This window comes from Drosophila busckii, chromosome 2L (assembly GCF_011750605.1).
Source record: "Drosophila busckii strain San Diego stock center, stock number 13000-0081.31 chromosome 2L, ASM1175060v1, whole genome shotgun sequence".
Lineage (NCBI taxonomy): Eukaryota > Metazoa > Arthropoda > Insecta > Diptera > Drosophilidae > Drosophila > Drosophila busckii.
In genome coordinates, this window is record NC_046604.1 from 9,651,261 (window position 1) to 9,669,974 (window position 18,714).

General features: G+C 40.6%; 3 protein-coding genes across 5 annotated transcripts; 2 read left to right on the forward strand and 1 right to left on the reverse strand.

Annotated features, from left to right (window-relative positions):
- Window positions 1-25: 25 nt before the first annotated feature.
- On the forward strand, window positions 26-11,735 carry LOC108594342 (serine/threonine-protein kinase GA29083). Of its 2 annotated transcripts, XM_017979495.2 has the most exons (7): window positions 26-107; window positions 547-752; window positions 8,864-9,548; window positions 9,610-10,681; window positions 10,739-10,884; window positions 10,950-11,099; window positions 11,167-11,735. In XM_017979495.2, exons 3-7 carry the CDS (start codon window positions 8,865-8,867, stop codon window positions 11,461-11,463), a joined length of 2,349 nt encoding a protein of 782 aa, XP_017834984.2. In that variant the 5' UTR covers window positions 26-107; window positions 547-752; window position 8,864; the 3' UTR covers window positions 11,464-11,735. The 2 variants fall into 2 exon arrangements, with proteins under 2 accessions (XP_017834984.2, XP_033150584.1); XM_033294693.1 differs by lacking the exons at window positions 26-107; window positions 547-752 and adding an exon at window positions 8,695-8,801.
- A 502-nt stretch (window positions 11,736-12,237) lies between these two features.
- LOC108608142 (vacuolar protein sorting-associated protein 41 homolog) lies at window positions 12,238-17,262 on the forward strand. Of its 2 annotated transcripts, XM_017999384.2 has the most exons (12): window positions 12,238-12,315; window positions 12,380-12,502; window positions 12,565-12,735; window positions 12,797-12,914; window positions 12,979-13,332; window positions 13,398-13,725; window positions 15,123-15,188; window positions 15,248-15,649; window positions 15,701-15,887; window positions 15,949-16,182; window positions 16,239-16,365; window positions 16,434-17,262. In XM_017999384.2, exons 1-12 carry the CDS (start codon window positions 12,289-12,291, stop codon window positions 16,826-16,828), a joined length of 2,532 nt encoding a protein of 843 aa, XP_017854873.1. In that variant the 5' UTR covers window positions 12,238-12,288; the 3' UTR covers window positions 16,829-17,262. The 2 variants fall into 2 exon arrangements, with proteins under 2 accessions (XP_017854873.1, XP_017854874.1); XM_017999385.1 differs by lacking the exons at window positions 15,123-15,188; window positions 15,248-15,649; window positions 15,701-15,887; ... (1 more) ...; window positions 16,239-16,365; window positions 16,434-17,262 and adding an exon at window positions 13,777-14,188.
- On the reverse strand, window positions 17,147-18,693 carry LOC108608143 (60S ribosomal protein L5). The gene is made up of 4 exons (XM_017999386.2): window positions 18,596-18,693; window positions 18,152-18,415; window positions 17,653-18,090; window positions 17,147-17,427 (listed from the first exon to the last, which is right to left on the reverse strand). Exons 1-4 carry the CDS (start codon window positions 18,596-18,598, stop codon window positions 17,233-17,235), a joined length of 900 nt encoding a protein of 299 aa, XP_017854875.1. The 5' UTR covers window positions 18,599-18,693; the 3' UTR covers window positions 17,147-17,232.
- Between the last annotated feature and the right edge of the window lie 21 nt (window positions 18,694-18,714).

Sequence of the window (18,714 nt, forward strand, 5' to 3'; positions counted from 1 at the left end):
CGGTAAATTTGGACACACACGGTTGTGCGGCGCGTTTTAGTTTTTTATAAGAATAAAGTAAATGTAAATGCATTAAATAATAGTGAATAACATTAAGTACACCCACTGTGAGTGATGTAAATGCTTATCGCAGCTCATAAATAAAAGATTTCTGAATTTGCTGTAATGCTAGCGGAGTTGAGTGTTACTGTCTTTACTTGCTGTGACGATTGCGCTTACTTTTCAGACATTCTTTGGGCCTTAACAAAAAATGCTTGTGGTATGATGTGTCATACAGGCTCTCATTGAATGGCTGCTTGCTTTAAATTTTAATTAATTGTTTAAAGTCACAGGCACACGCATAACAGATCGCTCAACTCTGTGCTGCGGCAAATGGTATGAGGTGGGCGTGACGGCAACAATACAGCGGCGGCCAAAGTGCAGTCAAAGTAAAATGCAAAGAAATACGGGATTAAAGAAAACAAAATGCAGTGAAACAAAATCGTAGTGTTATTGCCAAATTGCGTGCTCCAGTGTTTTATTAACTCAATTTTTATGTGCTTACAGCTCAAAACGCCAACAAAATTAGCAATATTTGCAACTGTGTGTGAGTGTGTGTATGTGTGTAAGTGAAAGAGTGTGTGTGTTGTGCATGTGTAAGATAAAGTAAAGTCGCTGATGTTTTGGTAAAGAGTAACCAAGAAAATAATATAAAGAATAAGCTAAACACGAAAACAGCAAATTGCCTCGTTGGCTTAACGAATTTCCAAAAGGTGAGACCATATTGCTATTAAAAAATATGTATATTTATATGAGTACGGTGAATGTTGCGAAACTTGACATTTGCTGCAATATTAGTGCATGTGTTTGTGTGTGTGAAAGATAAGCCATGCTGATAACAGCTGAAGTCAGTGTGTCATACACAAAGTTGCAGCAGCTACAGCTAATTATACACAGTTTATATATAGACACACACACACGCGCACACACACATAAACAACTTTTGTCCACGTTGTTAACTAACTAGTTAGGAACAAAAATCGAGGAACAATAAAACAAATTATTTATTCAAGCTATCATTATTGTTGTTGCCAAACATATATTTCTTATAAATATGCGCTTATTTTTTTTGCGCCACTTATCAGAAGTAAACATTCCACATTTTTAATTCCTGCTATCGCTGTTAGTTACTCTCTCTCTCTCTCTCTGCCTCTCTCTAGCGCGTTCGCTCTTTGTCTATGTCTTCTGCTTATGCCGCTTGTTTTATAACTTAGCTTTGTGCGTATCTTCTAATAACAAATAGCGCTAAGTTAACGAGTTCTAATACCGAAGGCGAAGCCAGGTGTACAGTTGGGAAAGTGTCTCGTGTGCGCTTTACCGGCAACATTGTTGCCAGAGCAGAGCCAATGAACTTTTTGGGGCATCCCAAGAGCAAAACACAACTTTCACTTGCCAAATGGCATATTGAGAGCCAATAGCTGCCAATTGGCCAATATCCATGACGTGCCGCGCGGCCCACAATAGTCAATTAAAAGTGCTTTTGTGAAAAGCAAAATAAACAAAAGCATTAAGTGCATATAATACATGCCATAATCGTAAATAAATCATTACATTACAAACACACACACACGGACAGACACCCACACATGCTTAAGAGCCGGCGTTTTGCACTGTGACGTCAGCAGAGGCGACAGGCCAAAATTGGCAAATTGCCAACGCAACAGCAACATGTTGCTAAGCAAAAACACGATCAGTGTGTCTGGCAACATATCGCGGTAGTTGCGGTAAATGGATTTAGCAATGTGAACTTTTAGCACCGATTGCGTATGAAAATGAGTTAATGCTTTAAGCAATGATTAAATGCAACACTTGTCAACCGCATGACGTCACTGACCGCAGACAGTTCAATGCCTGTACACATCAAAGCAGCTCCAGACGCTCCCCTCTCAGGCTCCACCCTCTTTTCATGAGAAACACATATGACAAAGCGCTTGAGCTCAAGGCGCACTTGAGCTGTGGCTGCATTTAAAAGAAAACAAACAAACAAACACACGCACACACACACACACACACTTGTGAAAACAATGCAAAAATTGTCGCGACTTTTTAGCATCGATTGTTGTTTGCATTTAGTTGCCCCCTCCCTCATCCCTCAGCTGTGCTTTATTCTTTGTTCAAAGCTTCAAATTTCCATCACTTGCAACTGTTTTTTTCTCCTTTATTGTGTTTATTTCTTCATTGGCTTTTTTTTCTTTTAACCAGCTGCTGTTGCTGCTGCTGCTCATGTTGCAAGCACAGTGGGCACTCGCTTTAAGCTTTCACTATTCAAAACTGTAGCTTTGATTGATACTTTTGGTTGTCTCGTGTTTTTTATTGCCAAGTTTGTCTTTAATGTGCACTAAATATTTGAAACTTACTTTGGGAAAGTTAAGAAAGTGCTCAACAATATGCAAATTCACTTTTTAATTAGTTAAGCTTCAGCTGCTTTTATTAGCAAACTCACCTAGAAATGTAAAAAAAAAAACAGCAGGTCAAGAAATAATGAATTGTTTATTTTTTCATATGTTTGCAATTATTGCTAAACGCTAACTATTTCCGCTAACTTAGTTTGCTAATTCATTAGCTCATTTAATTATGCAAGAAGCTTAAACATATATATGCAACTATGACCAGTTGTAGTATGGACTAGTTTGTATGGTTATAAATATAATTTTTTAAGACTAACTCACTTCAAATTCTTTAAATTTAACAATTGTTGGAGTTGTAGTTCATTAAAAATGAGCTAAACATGCTTCATTATTTTATTTTTACAAACCACAATGAACGATAATTTTTGTCTACAATTCAATTGGCTTTAACCATATTTTATTTTTGTAATTAAACAAATGAATCAATATTTGGTTTGCATATATACGAAATACGGATACCGGTAAAGAAAATAAACAGAGATATAATTAAAATACTGCGCAGTGTTCCATAGAAAAAACACGCAATGGGAAATGTTGCCCAACTGGAAGGTCTTTCTTTTTTTTTTTTGTTGGAGTAAATTGGGCAATGGGCAAGAATGCAAAGAAAGCCGCAAACGTGTTTAGTTTGTTGATTAGGCCATAAAGAGAAACAACAAAAAAGTAGTAGAAGAAGAAGAAGGGTGGGGGAGGATGTGGGGGCTTTGGCTAAGTACCAAACGTGACAGTTGCCCTTGGCAATTGTAGCCGGAATGCCAAAGATTATACGATTCTCCATGCCTGCCAACATTTGACAGCTGTTCCTGCGGCAGGGGCGGCTGGTGTGGGGGTGTGGGGTGGGGGTATCGGTGTGGAATGCGACGGTTGCAGACATGTGTTCAAGTGGCAACGTCGACACTTCAGCTTTAGCAGCATTTAATGCGGAACGAAAGTTGTGTCGAGAGGCACAAAGGAAATGCGGAGCGGAGCGGAGAGGAGAGTGAGTGAGAGCAGCAGATACGCACAGACAAAACAGTTGAGAGTGTATGCAATCCGTTACCAACTGTCGAGTGCAAGATTTATGTACAAATGCTGCAGTTAATCTAGACAGCAACAACAACGAGTAACAAACAGCAGGCAGCAACCCTCGTCTGTTCTGCCCAAAAGCAGAGCCAAGGTTAAAAGCCGCAAACAAAAAACAAAATAAGACAACTGTGTTGTATGCATAATACACATACATACATACATACATACATACATACATACATAATTGTATATTTAGCTATAAAGAAAGGCAGACAAAGCAAATGCTGAAGTGAAGCTTTATGAAAACACCTGACGCTGCTAAATTGCTCTGACTGAGACTGAGCAAAGTGCCGAAGGTTGTTGCAACAAAACAAAAACATGGCTGATTAGTTAAAGTACACGAGGCGCTGCAATCGAGAAAGCTTGAAACGAGAGACTAAAGCGGCTTTTTCATAGTATTAAAGCTAGAAAATGTTGCAATAGGTAACAGATTTAACTTTTAAATCAACATGAACTCAATTTATGCACAAACTTTGCCTTTGTATCTTTTATTTGAAAGTAAAGAACATTCTGCTTGATATTGAATTTGTTACTATAATCAAATCGCTTGCATTGCAAATCAGTTTGCATTTTTTCGCTTTGAGCTGCTGTCAATTTTATATATAAAATATCTGTGTCTTGTATGCCTCGAACAAAAGTAAAAGTTGGAAGCAGTGTAGGGAACAAATGTTTGCACTTTGCTTGTGAGTCCGCTGAGAGTTGTTCCCACCCCCCCAAGGTGCACCCACGCGACAGTTTTCACTTGCCACACACACACACACTCGCAGGCGCGTGGCATGAGAAACTTGTCAAGTGGCAACCAACGCAATTGCAGCACAACAGAAGTGTCCTTGAACTTTGCTTGCCACAAGCCACGCAAGTTGCCAGGCCGGTTTGCCTTCAGTTGCAGCTGCTTCTAGTTTTGTTGCTTTGCCATTTGCTTATTGTTAGTTTGCTTTAAGATATGTGTAATCAACATTTCGACAACAACAGCAGCAGCAACATGTTGCCTAAACATGTTGCTTGTTGCCAAAACTCGAGCAATAAATAAACATAAAATATGCATTATGTACTTTTCTTTTATGGAGTGCGTGTTTTGAGCGTTTTTATTTATTATACTATACACTGGCACTCAGTGCCATTTTGGCTGTGACCTATTAAACAAATGAAAATCGATTTGGGTGGCAGCTTTTCCATGTTTAATTCATTAGCACAGACCGCTTGGCGCACGTCAAAATAAATTCATTTTTTCAGCGCAAGGTCGCAAACCAAAAAAGTGCCAAAAAAAAACAAACAAAACAAAATAATTATACCAAAGCAAGTATGAACTTGCTTTGAGTGTGTACAAAAACAAATGCAGATTAGAGTTTACTATTAATTGGAAATATAAATATATGTGGGGAAGTGCGATAAGCAAGTCAAGAAATTTTATTTAGTGAGCGGCGAGTGAGGGAGCGCAACTTTTGTTTCTTATGACTTTTTAGACATGTGAAAGTCAAATAAATCACAACAGTAACTTAATAAAATTTATTATAGCTGAATTCGTTTTTTATTAAATTTTCGTAATTGTTCCAAATTTACAAGAATACAGTACTGTATACATTCCATTGTTAAGTCTTAAAAATGAAAATTAATAATTTAGTTATTAAATCTAATAATTTGCAATTTCTAATAAATACCAAAATATGGGAATTAAAAATTGTATTTGCTAGTAAAAGAAATATTATTATTATTGTTTGTATCAAGCGAGCAAGCACTGTATTTACTTTTTTATTTTGATATTTTTTTTTTTTTTGTCTTAGCTCATTAATTTTATGCTCGAGTGCGTGTAAATCTTAATTAAACAACTTTTATGAACTATGAAAAATTGGCAACAACAACAACAATACAAAAAAAAAAAAAGTAACTACATGCAAGATATGCCATAACTTTTATGAGCAAGTTGTCTCTTTGTATTTATTTTGTTGTTGTCGGTTTTATTTCTGGGTGCAACAACCGTAGACATAACGTCGTTTATTTTTTTGTGTGGCGCACCTGTTCAATGGCCAGACAAAGTATTTATGTGTGTTGTGTGTGTGTTATTTGCCTTCTGCTTTTTTTTTTTGCACATAACTATGGCTTGTCTGCTTTAATTGTTAGATTCATAATGGCAATTGCATTTAAGGCAATTGCAAATTAGCTGCTCCGCTAACAAGTGAAATTTAATTATAAATGCAATCCAGTTTGTGGGTTGGGTTGGGTCTGGAACTGGGATTGGGCTCTGCCTTGCCCTATAACAAATGCGTGGGCATTGGCAACTGATACGTCAACAACTCAACTATGAGAACGACAACAGAACGAGAAGAGCAAACGCTACACCAACGCGCAAACTTATATGATTTATATATTATATATACATATGTATTTTGTATTTCCTGTGCACGCTTGAGTCTTATCGATTTTTGTAGCTCTTCTTTTTTTTTTTTTTGTCGTAGCAACGATTTTTAGTTATTATTCTATGGGCGTAGGGATGTTCAAACACTTGGCCATAGTATAAATTGACGATATCTAACTTTATATAGACAAATTCTTAATAAGAGCAAATATAATTGAACAAAAATAGCTGTAATAAAGTTTTGATAAGCGCAGCAAGTCGCAATCAGCATTTTTGTTTTTATTTTCGCTCAACAAATAGTATTTTTATTTTCTTTCTTGCCATTAACTGAACTTGTTAGCCTTCTTATTAAAAGATTCGTACAAATTTGTTGCGGAAAAATATTGTAATTAATCTAAAATTCAATAGAAACATGCATATAGCTTTCTGCAAACTTTCCAGTTATTTAATTGTGTTTTTAGTTGTATTCTCCATAAGTTTTATTTCTAGTGAAACTGTAAACATCCATGTGTTTGCTATTTTTTCATAGATACGTAACAAGTGAGCCAAGAAAGTGTGAAAATTGATTACACACACACACACACATAATATTGTGTGTTTTTCTTTTGTTTATTTAGTTGGTTCCCACAACTTATTGCACGCTCTCTAAGCTTAGCTTGAAATTGTACAGCAGTTCTTTTAAGATTTTCCCAGCATGCATACCCCTAATGTGAGCTGACATTGCATTGGTAAATGTCATCACTTTGACTTCCAATACATAAACAAATAGCAGAAGCAAAAGAAAAAAGGTCAAATGGCTTTTTGATTTGCGCGTTTAACCAAATGCCAAAAGTCATGTCTCAGTTCTTTGGGAACTGCTGCACTTGCTCTAAGTTCAACAACAACAAAACTTTGTGACCCACTTGGCAGGCGAGGGAACTTGGCCAGGCTGACGCCAGAGTTTGGTGTGGTGTAGTTGCCTTGAAAGTAGGATTGCCCAGCTGACGCGATATTAATTAAGTTAATTACCTGTCCCTAGACACGCCTAGCCACTAAAGAAATGGCAACCACAGAGCTGACGTCATAGCTGTGCGTAATGTGGCAATTGATGATGCAGTCATAAGCAAATGGCATAAATATCCATTAGGCTTAAGCGAAAGAGAAAGGTTGCAGCCACTAAATACAATGCAATGCGCAATTTTGGCGTAATTCAAATTTATGCTCCAACAACAACAACAAGAAAGCATTGATCAAGCTTAAGGCTTGCATAAGTTCCTGTCGGCGAGGGGTAGGGTAGAGCGGAAATATAAAACAAAAACCAACTAAAAACCAGTTGAAAAGAAATCAAACTGCAACTAACGAAGCTTCAATGCTCTTGCAATGTGAAAATACTTAACTTAACCAGCAGTTCAACTTTTATATTCAAGCTTTATTTGAATAACTAATGAACAATTGCGCATACTTATCAATTTAAAGAGTAGTACAAAAAAGCAGCTGGCAACACTGGCCAAAGCGAAACGTGACTGCTGAAGAAGAATATAAATATGATGGACACACCGACAGACAGACAGACACACACATGCAAATCATAAACGAGCTTCAATAAGCTGCGCTTCATACAAAGGCAGCCAAAGAGGGAGAGCGAGAGATACACAGAGAGTGGGAGAGTACTTGAGCTCTGACATAATCCACACTGAGCTGTGTAGGGCCGGCCTGTAGATTTGGATATTTATAGAAAGGGAAGCAAAGAGCGCGAGAGCTGACTCATGAAACAGTTATGCACGTTGTATATGAGAGAGAGAGTGTGTGTGTGTGAGCGCGTGTGTAACTGTGTGTGGAACAGAGTTGAAATTCAATTGGCAACGATCGCTTAATAACATACAATTTCAATAATTTGAACAGACAATAATGCCGACATATTGAGTGTGTGGAATGCGATGCGAATTGTAAAGAGTAGTGGAACAAGATTGAACTAAATATCCTTTTAATGTATGCAATCTTTTTAACGGAAAAAAGTATGGGTCAAACATTTAACGAGCGGGCACCACAGCTGCAAATATGAAAACATAATTTGTATGCAGCATTGTAATATAAAGTTTCATTGAATGCCATTTGCCAATTTGATATGCAGTGTCTGCTAGAATCGATTTCTCTGCAACACAGAAGCTTTCTCTAATTTCAGTTGACATAGCTTTTAGTTGGATTATTTCCAACATTATAGAGCTCTAACCCAGTTTATTGATTTGCTGGCTAGCCGAAGCGTTTGTCATAATTGAAAATATATGTGCTTTGGTATAATCAATTGCAAAGCTTGCTTTTGGTTTTCAAAGTTAGAAAGAGACACTGAACACGCGAAATGCTAACCAACGCCCCTTTTGTACGCTTTGCCCAACATAAATTCTAGTGTGTCTTGGCGCGTGTCTGCGTCAATGCAATAAGTGTTCTATATATGTAATGTCAGTAAGCTTGAAATCACGAAATTTACAAACAATAATCTGTGTTTAAATTAAAGAATTACGCTATCAATATTTGTTGAATTAACAGCTGATAAGCTCTAACAGCTTTTTAAACTTAAAATGCTTGTAAAGTTAAAAGTCAAATGATTAAATTAGCGCAATTACAATTGGCATGCTGCTACGACTGTATGTCTGTATGTGTGATTGTATCTGTTAGATACAAGATACTTTCTAGACAGCAACGGCAAACCGGTTTACTGTTTACTGATTTGTGATTTCAGCTTTTAAGTAAGAAATGTCAGTCAGTAGTCGTAGTGGGTTTTTGTTGTGTTTGTAATTCTGAATAAATTTAGCAGCGACAAAAATACATATATAAATATATATATATATATATATATATCTTTATTATAATAGTATCAATATGATAAGAAGCACAAATATTTGCATGTCGTTACCAGTTATGAAGCCACTAAAGCGTTATCACACGGCATTCGATATTAAATTGTAGCAAACTCAAACTGAACTCCAAATCAAACAGATACTGATCTTTCTTTTTCTTTTTGCAGCATGGAAGTTCAGACCGTAAGCAATCACCACAACGCCTCGCTCATGTCCACGCTGCAGGCCGCTGCCAGCGCCAGTTCGAGTCCCAATGCCACGCCCAAGAAGAAGACAACTGCTGCCAATGCAGGCGCCGCCAGCTCCAAGCAATCGTCCACAGAAGCTGCCATACTGCAGCAGCTCAGCAAGCAGCAACAACAATTAGCAGCAGCAGAGCAGCAGGAGCAGCAGCAGCAACAACAACGCGACTGCGACAGTCCAGCCAGCTCGAACTCGGAGCTGGAGAAGGAATTTAATGAGCTGCCGGAATTGAATGGCTCGCTGGCAGGCAGCGGCAGCGTGGGCAAATCGAATGGCTCCATCAGTGGCGCCTCCTCAACAAATTCAGCGCCAGCTGCTGGTGCTGCCACCAATGGCGGCACACAAGGCACCTTGAGCTCGGCGGCTGTTGTTGCTGCCGCCGCGCACTTGAAGAAACGCATCTCGAGCAGTCGCACGCCCACACGCAAGGCTCATCGCATTAAGTTTTATCGCAACGGGGATCGCTTTTATCCAGGCATTACCATACCCGTTTCCAACGAGCGTTATCGTTCCTTTGAGAGCCTCTATGAGGATCTCACGCGTCTGCTTGAGGAGAATGTCAAAATACCAGGCGCCGTGCGTACCATTTACAACATGTGCGGCAAGAAGGTGAGTGTTACACTTGGAGAAATCTATATTCACTCGCTAATCATTTGTTCGCTTTGCTTAGATTACCGCTCTGGATGAGCTGGAGGATGGTCAGAGCTATGTGTGTTCCTGCAACAATGAGAACTTCAAGAAGGTCGAGTACAATACCAGCTCACAGCCGTTGGCCAATTTGACGCTGGCCAACAACAGTCGCACCACCAATCAGCGTTTGGCCAAATTGCAGCGCCCCGCTTCGCCGCTGAAGAATGGCGCTGGCAACTTGATGAACAGCAGCAACAGCAGCAGCAGCAATGGCAGCGCCAACACAGCCAATGGTGGCGGCACTGCATCCGCAGCGGCCGCTATAACCAGCAACGGCAGTCCACAGAATACATCACGCTTCAGCGAAAAGAACAGCGTTGTGCATCCGCGCATTGTTACCTTGATACGCAACGGCACCAAGCCACGTCGCATTATGCGCTTGCTGCTGAACAAACGCAACAGTCCTAGCTTCGAGCATGTGCTGACGGCCGTGACGCAAGTGGTGCGCTTGGATACGGGCTATGTGCGCAAGGTGTTCACTTTGTCGGGCGCCTCGGTGCTGCAGCTGGCCGATTTCTTTGGCCCGGACGATGTGTTCTTCGCCTATGGCACCGAGCGTGTGAATACGGCTGAGGACTTTAAGCTCGAGCCGGATGAGCAGCGGGCAATTAATGCCATACGCAAGACGCTGCGCACGGCGGGCACTGCCTGCAAGGGACCCAAGCCCAAGATGCCGGTGAAGAGCAAAAAGGTGTATGGAGCAGAGCAAGCAACTGCTGCCAGCATTGACAGCAATGAGGCCGAACAGGCGCAGCTACTTAATAGCACCGGCATTGAGCTGGGTGAACTGCCAGCTGCCATCAGAGACAACTATACGCTGGGCCAGATGATTGGCGATGGCAACTTTGCCGTTGTGCTCAAGATCAAGCAAAAGCAGACAGCTTTGCCTTATGCACTCAAGATCATTGACAAGAGCAAATGCAAGGGCAAGGAGCACTATATAGACGCTGAGGTGCGTGTCATGAAGAAGCTGCAGCATCCGCATATCATATCGCTCATTCTGGATGTTGATCAGTCCGCCAATATGTATCTCGTGCTAGAGTATGTTAGTGGTGAGTTTAGCAATACGAAAAACACAACTTGTTATTTACTTCTTATTCATCTTTTAGGTGGAGATCTATTCGATGCCATTACACAGGTAACGCGCTTCTCGGAGAGCCAATCGCGCACCATGATACGACACTTAGGCTCGGCCATGTCTTATTTACATTCCATGGGCATTGTACACAGAGATATCAAGCCCGAAAATCTGCTGGTACGCTTTGAAAACTTCTTGCAATGACGCACTTCAATTAAATTGAATCTCTTTTGCGTTCACAGGTTGAGCTGGATAAGCATGGCAACGTGGTGGAGCTTAAGCTGGCCGATTTTGGATTGGCCTGTGAAGTAACCGAGCCGCTGTATGCCGTCTGTGGCACGCCCACCTATGTGGCGCCCGAAATTTTACTAGAAGTGGGCTATGGCTTAAAGGTCTGTCCTAGCGCCAAACAAATTGTATACAAAAGCTTTACAAACTTGTCTATATATTTCTTATTAGATTGACGTTTGGGCCGCCGGCATCATTTTGTACATACTGCTGTGTGGTTTTCCGCCATTTGTGGCGCCGGATAATCAACAGGAGCCGCTGTTTGATGCCATCATCTCGGGAGTGTATGAGTTTCCGGATCCCTATTGGTCGGACATTGGTGATGGCGTGCGCGATTTAATCGCCAACATGCTGCAATCAGATCCAGATGTGCGTTTCACCAGCGAGGATATACTAGATCATTACTGGACCATGGGCAACGAAGACAGTGGTTGTCCCAATGGTGCCGATGGTGACCACATCAGATGAATCCTGGCCGTCGTCTAGTAGTTTTTGTATTATGTAATTTAGCGCTATTATTAGGCCTTAATTTATTATTTATACATACATATTAACACATCTAATGCGGTAACAAAAAAAAAAATGTCGTTTTCCGACGACATGCGACAAGAAAACACCCAAGCACATGTTAGGCTGATGGCGTTGCGAGGAAAGGAGTTATTTTCAGAAATTTGCAATTTCCAAACCGTTTACGGTTCTCTAATTTATTTTGAATTACAAACGCGTATCTGTATCTGTATACACATAACATATATATTTTTTAACGAAAAGCTACTTTTACACAAACACAGACATAATTTTAATTGTATTTAAAAGAAAGTGTTTTAATTAGTATTTTAATTGATATCACTATGAATAAATGCATGTTATGTATATTTTCATAAATTGTTAGTTATGTTTTCGGTTGCTTTATACGCTTTTGCTTTGTTTTATTAACTTAAAAATTATTGTACTAGCACTCTCTCTAATGTAAACGAAACAAAAAAAAAAAACAAATATGCTATAGACTTTAAGCGCATTTATACAGACACCAATAATAAAAACTATAGAAGTATATATATATACACTACAAATATATACGGAAACAAAGTTTATGCCTTGGACTTTTTAATTTAAAAAAAAAATGCGCTTTTCATGCAATCGATAATTATCGAGCTTCTCGTTACTTAAGCAGCTGTCTTATATCAGCTTCTGGTTACACTGCATCAAACATCTGTTGATTGCAAAATGTGGTCACACTAATGCAAAGATGTTTTGATAAGAAAGCGTTGGCAAAGGAAAATTCGTATAAAAATGTCTGAGACCTTGCCAATAAATAGCGTGAGTTCTACTAATTTCATATAAAAATGAAACACTTATAGCTAATGTCATATGCCCTGTGTAGGACTCTGGCAGCGAAGAGGAGGAAGAGGAGGTGGAACCAAAGTTCAAATATCAGCGTATAGGCAATGATCTTAAAAATATACTCAACACAGATGTGGTCACCTGCAGTGCCGTGCACTCAAAGGTGCGTATATAGCCGTTTTACACACTCCGACGATTGTTTATTAACCAATGCAACTTTGCTAGTTTCTTATATTTGGCACTTTTAGGGGCTGTGTCTATCTTTTGGACCATCAGGGCAATTCAGTGGAATCCAATTTGAGTAATGGTGACCGCCATACGCACTCTGTTGCGGTTAATCACATTGATGTGGACCCCAAAGGCGAATATGTAGCTACTTGCTCCGATGATGGAAAGGTGAGTCAGCAAGCACAGTGTGTCTTATAAATGTAGCAATTAAGAGCTTTTACACTTGCAGGTCAATATTACGGGATTATTCAGTTGTGAGAATAATCAAAACTTGAGCTTTGGTAAATTTATAAAAGCTGTTGCATTGGATCCTGAAACAAAAACAGGAGTGCGACGTTTTATAGTGGGTAAGCTTTAAATTATTGTACAATTTTTTAATGCAGTAAAATAAGTAATATAATTTAATTTCAGGACACGACAAATTAACGCTCTATGAGCGAAATTTACTAAAGAAACTAAAACCCAGCGATTTGTGTGCTGTGGAGGGCAGCGTCTTGTCCATTAGCTGGCAAGGTAACTTTGTAGCCTGGACAAGTCATTTGGGTGTGCGTGTGTTTGACCTCAGCGAAAAATGCTCGCTGGGTCTGATGAAGTGGGAAGTGCCGCCACAGGCACGCTTGGAAAACTTTCGCTGCCACATGCAATGGTCCAATCCCAATACATTGCTCATTGGCTGGGTGGACACAATACGCATATGTGTAATACGCAAACGCAATGCCATCGAGGCAGCCTCTGGCAATTTGCCGGGCTATATAGTAGATCCAGGTAATAATAATACAACACGCTTTATGTTTTTTATAATTTATTTATTGTATCATTTCTTGCGACAGTCTCAACATTTCAAACATCATTTTATATATGCGGCTTGGCGCCGTTGGCCGCCAATCAATTGGTGGTGCTTGGCTATCGCAAGGAGCGCAGCGCCAACTACAAGGCATTGCGTCCCGTGCTCTGCGTCATCGAATATAAAATGAACAGCTGTGAAGAAGTCTGCACCGATAGCCTAACGCTGCGTGGATTCGAGGAATACACGGTCAATGACTATAGCCTGGGCTGTATTATGGAGGAGCATCGTTATTATATAGTCGCGCCCAAGGATATTGTAGTGGCCAGTCTGGTAGAGATAAATGATCGTGTCGAGTGGCTCATTAAGCACAAGTGAGTAAAATTAAATCTAAATCTTTGGATTAAGCCACAATGCTATCACAGCACTTATCCGCTGGTTTTGACCAGTCGTAGTAATAAGATGACAAAGCACGTTGACTGGGCAGCTCATGTGTGCACAGTTTGCCCGCATAGAGATCGTGCATTAGCTGCTGATTTCGTTTGTGGAGCACTAGATGATAGGCGCGGCATTTGCTGGGCATATAGGCGGTATCAAAGCGTGGATCATGCCAGCGATAGACATGACGCAAAGGCGCCAACCAAGTGCCCAGCGACACATCCTCGGACTTGTAGGTGGACAGCAGCAGCGAATTGTTGGCGACATGCTCGCACAGTTTGCGAGAGAGCACATAGCCACCGCCAAGTGCATAATTAATATAATTTTTACTTAAATAATAGTTTGGCTCGCGCCATTGTCCCTTGGTTTTAATGTTGGCACGACCATTGAAATAACCCCAATAGAGTTGTGGCATGGGATCATATCTGTAGCTAGCACGCTGGCGTAGTAGCTTACGATCGTATGAAACCAGTTCGTTAAGCAAATGATCCAGCTTTACGTACGTATCATCGTCCACCTTTAACAGATAGGAGAACTCGTAGTGATGCGTTAACGCATCCAGTGAATGTAGCAGCTTCTCAGTTAAATTTGCATAATTATCCTGCAGTCGGGGTAACAACAGCAAATCGTGGTGGTTGTTCTGTTCTCGCTCCAACTCCGCACGCAGCGGGGCGCTCATTTGTTGTGTGCCTATGGCAAAGAAATGCTTTAATTTAATATTGCGCGTCATGCGTGGCGCCTCCATTTTAGGCAACTGTTTCTGCCACTCCATATACTGCTGTAGTCGATGCGCCTGTGATGCCACCGTCTCCATTTGCAAATAACTGCCGTGCTCCATGTAGCTTGGCAAGTAGATATAGTCCTCTGGATAGTAGCTTTGTTTTAGCGGCTGACCCAGGCCCAACCATGTTGAACGCATGGCATCGCGTTGTTCCACATTACTGGGCGCACTTAGCACCAGGACTACCAAAAATAAATCTGGATGCGGCTCTAGATGAGATACACCACTTCGCTGGCTCGGACATCTGTCCGCCATGCTCAATATTCGTGTTATAAAGCTGCCAAAGAAGAAGGCACTTATAGCCGTAAACAGCGTTACCAAGTTATTTAACCGACGCATTTTTTTTTTTGCGAATTGTTTACATTTTATATTTTATAAGAAAACTTGCTAAAACTCTCGATAACATACTCGACGGTCCACCACTATCTAACAGCGTTGCCACTAGTTTTGTCTAATAATCTTAATTGAAGCCTGAAATTCAAATTTAAAATTCTAATTGCCAAGCATAAAATGTTGAAGTACATAAATATATTATTCACCTTTTCACCACAGCAAATTTGAGGAAGCCATGGAGATTGCGGAACATGGAGGTAATGTACCACTGCTCTCTATTGCAAGGTAAAACGTACTCGAAGGTATACATACATGTAATTAATTGAAATTTATTATTTAAACAGATTGTATATAAACTATTTGCTAACGCTCAAACAATATGAGGATGCCGCTAAGCTGTGTCTGCGTGTGCTGGGTAATGATAAGGCATTGTGGGAGGAGGAGGTATTCAAGTTTGTTAAATGTCAGCAACTGCGCTGCGTGAGCGCGTACTTGCCCACCTCAGAGGACTGCAAACTGGATCCACATGTCTATGAAATGGTGCTCTATGAGTTTCTTAAATTCGACGTGCCCGGATTCCTTAACCTGATCAAAGAATGGCCACCACAGCTGTACGATGGCTTGGCTGTCATCAATGCCATACACGATCATTTTCGCAAGCAGAATGCCAACGAATTGCTTGAATCCTTGGCGCTTTTATATTCCTACAAAGGCGATTATGAAAGTGCTTTGCGCATGTATTTAAAGTAAGTAATAAATAGATAGATAATTAAATTATTGCTAATGCTTTGTTATAGATTACAGAACAAGGATGTCTTTGAGCTTATACGTCGCTTTGCGCTTTACGATGTCATTTCCAAACTTATCATTCCACTCGTACAACTGGATCGCGAACGTGCCTTTAAAATATTACTAGATAAAGAAAAAATAAAACCCGAAGTGGTTGTACATCAATTGGAGCAAAACGAAACCTATCTGTTTTGGGTAGGCTGTAATCATTCACTATTCATTAACTATGTTTAACCATGTTTTGTCTTATTTGCAGTATTTGGATGCTCTGGATAAGATTGATAGTCGTGGGACATTCCATCAGAAGCTGGTAGCACTGTATGCAAAATATGATAGAACCAAACTATTGCCCTTTCTGCGTCGATCCAATGACTACGTCATACAAGATGCGCTGGCAATTTGCAAACGTGAGGGCTTTCATCCAGAAATGGTTTACCTCTTGGGTCGCATGGGCAGTCTTGTGGAGGCGTTAAATATTATAATACATAGCGTAAGTATTAAAATACTTATTTGGTTTTATACAATATACAGTATTTGTTTTTACAGATAAAAGACATTGAGATGGCCATAGAGTTTTGCAAGGAGTACAATGACGACGATTTATGGAATGTTCTTATTGATGAATCCACTAAACAACCTGAAATAGTTACCAAAGTGCTTGATGGCATAGTGGGTGAGTAATAAAATCTCTAAGCAAACATACAAAAACAAAAGCTTAATTTTAATTTATTTATTCTATAGACTATGTCAATCCGGAGCTGGTGGTGAGCAAAATTAAACAAGGCCAAACCATACCAAATCTGCAGAAATCTGTTGTAAAATTGCTGTGGCACTATAACCTGCAAGAGGAAGTGCTGCGCCTGGCACATAATATCCAATTGACTGACTATTTTGACAGTCACGCTGAGGTGGTATCCATGCAGCAACGAGCACGTTCTGTCTCCTTTGAAAAAGTCTGCCCGAAGTGCAATCGTGCCCTGATCACCAAAGACGCAGCGGTGCCACGAAATGGTCTGATTGTTTTCAACTGTGGACATGTCTACCACGAAGATTGCTTAACCGATAAAGAATGCAGCGAATGCGTAGACTGGGACACAGCTATACAGGAGGGGCGGCCCGCATTGCCCCCAAATTAAGCAATGACAATTCATGATAAGTCTGAATGTTTTATGTATTAGGCGATCACCGAACTGTTTTGTATCAATTTCATGCAAAGTGTACATTTTAATTATTAGCTGTAAGCCTTGCGTGTACATTATGTGTTAATTTATTTATTCTAATTCTCATAAACAATATGCTTTAATAAAAAATGCTTTATGAAATTCAAAACGCGATAAGCGTACACACTTATCGCTCAGCAGTGCCATCTCTAGCGGCCTGCACCATCTCTAGCACTCAGCTGATAAATAAAAACGCGTGCTTATTTAATAAAAACTTACAATTTATGCATGAAATATTGGCAATTGTTTTTTATTACAATTGTTTGTGTTTATTTCTTTTCTTTCACCCCAATACACTGCAAACGGTTGTCAAAAAGCATTTAAGCCTCAGTCTCAGACTGCAACTTAGCCACATAGGCAGCCTTGTGGGCGGCCACCTTGGTCTTGCGTTCCTCATTCGTGAGTTTCTTGGCGTTCCACCTCTTCTTGGCAGGCGCGGCCTTCTTGGGAGCAGCCTTCTTTGGCGAAGGATCGTTACGAATGGACTGGTGGGCCTTCTTGTAAAGCTCCTCAATCTGAAAATGAAAAGTTGGGATTATTTTCAGCATACACATTGCTAAATAGGAGAATAGTGTGCATCCATAAACAGGATATTTCGCCCATATTTGGGGTGAAACAACGAACACAGGTAGCTGGGATTTACTGTGGTCCATTTTTGGCACTGCCAGCGTTGTGGGTAACAAAACGCAGCAGTAATTTTGAAAATGGACGTAATTTTAGTAATATGGTTTTGTACTCACGTTGTCAGCACGGATGCCCAGCTTAATGTAACGGCTGAACTGGCGCTTGAATGCCTCCTCATCCTCCTCCTCGAGGGAGCGCATATAATCGGCCACATGCTGTCCGAAGATGTGGGCGCGGTGCACATCGGCATTGAAGCTCTTGGCCTCAGCAGAGTAGCCGGGGAAGCGCTTCACTGAGTGGGGGATGTTCAGACCACCATCGACGGCGCCCTTCATCACACCAAACACACGGGCACCGGTTGTGGTGCGTGCCAGACCGACATCCAAATAGCAACGGAATGCACCTGGACCATCATCGACGGGCTCTACGTTGAATTCCTCACCAGTGACCTCAGTGCAGCCGGCGTACAGAGAGTCCAAGCCCAATTTCTTGAGCAGACGACGAGCAACCAGCAGACCCGTGCAGTAGGCAGCAGCGTAGTTAGTCAAACCGACCTATTGTTATTGTTATCACCATTACTTTTATTATTTACAATTAATGAAAATAACTATTTACCTGAATGCCATAGCCGGGCAGCTCGTGCGAGTAGGCGGAGCAGACAACGCGATCACCCTCAATGCGTGCGTAGGCAATTTGGGCGGTGATGTCCTTGTTGGACAGACGCACAATCAAACGGTACTTGGGGGTGTTGTACTTGTTCTTGTCTTGGAAAGTCAAACGCTTTCTGGCATAGTAGTCGGTTTTACCCTCGCGACGCCTGCGGAACTTAACCTGGTAGCGCTTGAAGTACTGCTTGTTCTTAACTACCTTGACGAAACCCTAGAATAATACACAAAACATCACACAATTCACATTAGTTGCTGCAGTCGACGGCAAGTGCACAATATAATCGCTCAATTATGGTTGCATCCGTTGCATATTCAATACGGTTTCAATTATTATCACTTGCTCACACATTTTTTGAGGCGATTGTTGTGTTATATTTTGTTTTTTGCTCACCATTTTTCACTTTTTAATGAAAATCAAACACCGACGCAAAATACGCGATGTCTTTACACGTACGTGAAAAAGAAAAAGGAAGTTAGAGGTGGAGACGATTGAAATAATGATGAATAACT